Consider the following 5,706-nt stretch of genomic DNA (forward strand, 5'->3'; position numbering starts at 1 on the left):
TCATAATACTTTAAATACAAAAAATATAAAATATCATTTTTTTTAACTTTTAAATTATTCTCGAATAATAATTTTTTTAAAATTTGATGGAACTATATATTATCATTTCCAATCTCTCACTCCGGATATCAGAACACCTATCGCACTATATCCAAATCCCGTGGACTATTCACCAATAATATATATCATATGTTTTAAACATTTCATTTTAACTTTAAAATATAAAATTATTATATCAAAATATCTTGAAAGGTTGACATTTAGGGACTGAGAGTCTACTCCATATGGACCACTAAGCTACCCCATATGGACCACTAACGGCTAATTGAAAATGACATAATTTTCTTTTAGTAACCTAATCTAAAAATAATAAGGAATGATAGTTTCCCAATACCGATTTGGTAACTAAGTTATCATAGATTGTCCAATCCACTAACTGAAAAAGATGCTATATTTTATATTGTCAGCATGAAAAGAATCAACCTCTAATGACTCTTCAGAAGGACGTTGGTAACGGCACTGGCCAGCAGATTTGCTCGTGCTTTCTGCTGCAATCATAATTGAAACTTTATGTCGCTAGTACAGATGAGCGCTGTGCATTACTACAGCTTCTAACTACCACAACATGCTTTACTCGCAGTCATTCATTGAGCCGCGTTGGAGTAGGTAATGTGTTCGTTTTCTGAATAAACCAAATAAATACTACTACTGTGCCACAGAATTTCCATTTGCAATGATCGAACTGACAGCCAGAAATTAATAAGATTGCAGATCAAGACGATCATTAGTTCTGCCAACAACCTTTAGTTCTGCTCACAGCCATGTCGCAGTTGAGTCGTTTTTCCTTCGTATTATCGCTTCTCTGTATTTTGGCAGGGATAGCCAGGGCCAATGCAGGAGCCAACAACATTACAGGCAAAGTGCCTGCTCTGTTCGTTTTTGGGGATTCGATTGTGGATCCGGGCAATAACAACTACATTCCCACAATGTTCAGAGCCGACTTTCCTCCATATGGTCAAGATTTCGCCGATCAAAAGCCCACAGGCCGATTTTCGAATGGCAAACTTTCAACAGATTTCATTGGTATATCCAGCAAAAACAGTTGTTCCCTACTCTTTTGCTATATAAAATAACATAATCTAACTAGTGCCTAATTCTTGAAATCAATTCTGGTTTGCAGCTGCAGCATTGGGGCTCAAGGAGATGTTACCACCTTTTTTAGATCCTGATCTCAATACCCAAGATCTCGTCACAGGCGTTAGCTTTGCTTCTGCAGGAACTGGATATGATAACCTCACTGCCGGGATTGGTGTAAGTGTTTTTTGGGTTCTCATGTTTTTCAGAACATTTCAAATTTTGAGGAGTTGGCGATTTGTGACTGAAACTGAGAAACATTGTTGAATATTGGTGCAGTCTGTGATACCAATGTGGAAACAAGCGGAATTATTCAGGGATTACCGTGTGCTCTTGGAAGAGCGAGTGGGAGAGGATGAGGCATCCAAAATAATTCGAGAAGCCATAGTCCTATCCTGTTCGGGAACCAACGATTTTATTGAAAATTACTTTACTCTGCCCATCAGGAGAAAGCAGTTCAGTGTTTCGCAATATCAAGATTTCCTGCTGCAAATCTTCCGGAACTTCGTCCAGGTAAAACGTTATTTAAACGTTGCTTACAGCTTCTAATTAGCTTTGTTCCTTTAATATCATTCCTCTGTAGACAATACTTTGAAAAAAAACTGTCTTATTTAATACATCCAGTATGAATCTAAATGTCTGTAACCTTTCAACCTGCATTGGAAAAAAAAGCTGCTTGATACATCTATAGTTCCCATGAATCTCTGATAATGTAGTAAAAAAGTTATGATTTTTTTTTTTTTTCATAATTAATACATCCAGGGTTTAGATTAGATTAACCCAGTATTAAAGTGCACGTGTTTATAAATACCTCTTCGACTGGACTCTATAGCTTTAAAAGAAGCTGTTAATGTGCAGGTAGAGGAAGTAAATTGTTTATTTAATAGGGGATATTCAAGGATATCAAACAATGTAATTGGAATATTCCCAGATAACAAGCTATGCAGATGCCTTCCTTTGACTGAACTGTATAGCTCTTAAAGAAGCTGTTAATGCTAATATATATGCAGGCAAGGAAATAACTTGTTTATTTAATTTGGATATTCATATATAACAAATTATGTAGCTTGTTTGTTTAATTGGGATATTTATACCTAATAAATTGTGTGATTAGTGAACTGGATTCAGTTTGAGTGGTTTTAAGAATAGTTGTTATTTCAAAACTTATAAAAATAAAATAATTTACTGAACTCAGTATCAACACTCTTACTCTTAACGGGTACTAACAACCTTATCCTTCCTCAACCTGATGCAAGTAGATTTCTTTTCTCAAAAGTTACTCGGACCCAAAATTTTACCTAAAACTAACAAGCTCCCTTACTTGGAGTGAACTGTATAACTAAAAGAAAATGCTACTAACATCCAAATTTTTTCCCTAAAACTAACATGGCTCCTTACATGGACTGAACTGTATATTTTTAAGAAAAACTACTAACATGACATTTAAAACTAACATGCTTCCTTACATGGACTGAACTGTATATTTTTAAGAAAAACTACTAACATGACATGTAGGATTGAAAGAAACTTGTTTACTTAATTTTACTAACAATCTCAACCTCAGTCTTGCTCACAATTTGATTGAGGTAAGATTTCTTTATCCAAGATTGAAAGAAACTTGTTTACTTAATTTTACGAACAATCTCAAGCTCACTCTTGCTCACAATTTAACGAAGGTAAATTTCTTTTCTCATAAGATAACAATACCCAAAATTAGAAAAGGTACCCATGCTCAAAATGTCTCTTTTAAAATAACAAGCTGTGTAGCTGCCTTGGGCTGAACTCTTGTTCACAATTTGGTGGAGTTAGATTTGAGAAGTACCCATACCCATTTTTTTTTTCTTTTAAAACAAGAAGTTATGTAGCTAACTTACCTTGACTAAACTGTATAGTTTTAAGAAATGGCTACCTCTAGGCATTGAAAGATATTTGTTTACTTTATTTTAGTAACAACCGCATTCCTGCTCACAATTTATTTTTACTAACAACCTCACAATTTATTTTACTAATAACCTCACTCTTACTCACTATTTGATTTTTCGTAGATTTCTTTTCTCAAAATGTACCAATACCCACAATTTATTTTACTAATAACCTCACTCTTGCTCACTATCTGATTTTTCGTAGATTTCTTTTCTCAAAATGTATCAATACCCAAAATTTCTGAGGTAGATTTCTTTTCTCCAAAGGTACCAATACCCAAAATTTCTCTTTTAAAATAACAAGTTGCATAGCTGCCTTGGGCTGAACGCTTGCTCACAATTTAATGAGGTAGATTTGAGAAGTACACATACCCAAAAATTTTCTTGCTTGCAGAGGAAGTAACTTGTTTATTTAGTTGGATCAACAACCCCACTTTGGCTCACACCTGCATGGAGGTAGATTTGTTTTATGGAATGTCACCAATACCCAATTTTTTTTCTGAAAAATAACAAGCCATGTAGTTGCCTTACTCGGACTGAACGGTATAAGTTAAAAAAACTGCTAATGTGCAGCGAGACAAAGTCACTTATTTATTTAATTGGCATATTACACAATAGAAGCTATGTAAGTTGCTTAAATTTTCAAGTCTAATTTGATGAATGCTTCTTTTCTACTTACAAATTGTAATGCCACTATCCACCGCAATAAATTTCAGGATCTATACAGTGTAGGTGCGCGCAAATTTGGTATTTATAGCGTGGCACCACCGGGATGCCTCCCTGAGCAGAAAACACTTTATGGAAAACCTGGACTGGATGGTTGTGTCGATGAATTGAACCAAGCGGCCCTCGGCTACAACACGAAACTGAAAGCAGCCATATCTAGCCTCAAAGCTCAGTTTCTGGACGCTAAAATGGTCTATATCGACATTTACGAATCCTTCATAGACATTGTGAGAAATCCTACCAAATATGGTATGGTTTATAATGAAAAATCTTTCTTTTACTCACTGTCATGTCTTTTTTTTTAACTTTTTTGTTGTTGCTATAATATGGTTGTTGTGATGGATTTGTTGCAGGGTTTGAGACATCCAACAAGGGTTGCTGCGCAACGGGATTAATAGAAGTGGGAATGCTTTGCAACAAATTAGATAGCAAATTGAGTTGTCCAAATGCGTCCAAATACGTCTTCTGGGATTCTGTCCATTCCACGCAGCAGACGTACAACCTCACTGCTCAAATGGTGCTCGAGAGAGATATCCCTCAATTGTTATGATTATGATTGAGATTCATTGATTTAATAATAATTGTTTAAATGATGGAAGTTAACATTCTTCATTTCCATATTTAACAGTGTAATTTAATTATTAATAATTATTAAATTAAGGGTAAAGATTTAATTTTGGTATATTTTATATAATGGTTATATATCAAAAATTGAAATTTATTCCCCGGATGCGGGTGTTAGTTAGGATGGGACGGGAGTGTGTCGCAGGCCATATGCCATCACGTGGCAGACGTCGGAGGCAAGGCTCGCACAGGCATTGCAAGCGGCTGGTATAAGGCTATGCAGCAGAGCATAGTAAATGCCCTGCACGGCGATTCGGCTCAAGTGGAGGTTGCAGTTATGGCGGGCGCGCTCCAAGGTAAGGTAGCTGAGGCTATAAACCATGTCGCTGCGGTAGGTCAGGGAATGTTGGTGGTTCTTCCTTTTGGCAGGTCTCTGCAATCCTAGATGCCCTGCCTCTTCGTCTCCACCAGGATCTCCTCGTTGTCTGTTTGGGTTATTCCACAGTCTGTTCCTCGAGGTGTCTGTTGGATTATTCTGTGGTCTGTTTGAATTTCCTCTCCTCGACCACTGTAAGGATGGTGAGACCTCGACAGCGTCTGCTTAGCCGTCGAGGCACTTCCAGAGGAGGAACCTCTCGCAGTCACGATGCAGATAATTCCGTCCACTGCTGTCATTGCCATAACATACGCTCCACAGGAGCTAATCCCCTTCATTCCAGTCAATTCATGGACGCTGGTGCATCGAGCTCGGCTTCCTTGCCTGCCTTCGGCTCTGCTATTTTCAATTTTAGCAGTTCCATGAACAGCCCCCAGATTAGTGCGCATGTTTCGGTCCTGTTCATTGAAAATTCCCAGGAAGACAATGACTCCCTGGATGAACATGGGCAGGGGAAAGCTGATAGCAAGGTGCAAGAAGCAAAGGATACTGAAACTGGCCTGGAAAAAGAAGTAAAGGAACCTGCCTCAGACCTGGAAAATGTCTCGAAAAGCAGGCTAGATCAGAGGGAGAGGACCAGCGAAGCAGAAGACACTGCCCCCACTACTGCTGAAAGGGAGGCTTACGGTTGGTGCCGGGTAGAGGAGGTGCAAATGGACGAATAGCGATGCCCGAGCTCAAGGTTCACATGGCTCTTCTGTCTGGTCTTCTGGTCTCTAATGCTGTATGTTTTAGCTTAGTTTTGGCATCAGTGCTTTGTGTTTGTGTCCTAGAAACTTCGTTAATGGGTTGGTTATTGTTAGTCTCCCCTGCGTGGGATAATTCAGATTTCTGGTCGGCGCCCCTGCGTGGGCTAGCTCTTTTGGATGGTTTAGCTTCTCTGTTTGGCGCCCCTGCGTGGGCTAGCTTTTTGATTGGCCTCAA

General features: G+C 38.3%; 1 protein-coding gene across 2 annotated transcripts; it reads left to right on the plus strand.

Moving 5' to 3' along the window:
- Positions 1-712: 712 nt before the first annotated feature.
- On the plus strand, positions 713-4,464 carry LOC149162199 (GDSL esterase/lipase At2g04570-like). Of its 2 annotated transcripts, none has more exons than XM_089435644.1 (5): positions 713-1,083; positions 1,181-1,311; positions 1,414-1,647; positions 3,773-4,031; positions 4,136-4,464. In XM_089435644.1, exons 1-5 carry the CDS (start codon positions 822-824, stop codon positions 4,330-4,332), a joined length of 1,083 nt encoding a protein of 360 aa, XP_089291770.1. In that variant the 5' UTR covers positions 713-821; the 3' UTR covers positions 4,333-4,464. The 2 variants fall into 2 exon arrangements, with proteins under 2 accessions (XP_089291770.1, XP_089291771.1); XM_089435645.1 differs by having other exon boundaries at positions 3,773-4,009; positions 4,136-4,394.
- Positions 4,465-5,706: the final 1,242 nt, after the last annotated feature.

The sequence above is a fragment of the Pinus tabuliformis genome, chromosome 5_2 (assembly GCF_031772625.1).
Source record: "Pinus tabuliformis cultivar Carrire ecotype Pingquan chromosome 5_2, CPIR1, whole genome shotgun sequence".
Lineage (NCBI taxonomy): Eukaryota > Viridiplantae > Streptophyta > Pinopsida > Pinales > Pinaceae > Pinus > Pinus tabuliformis.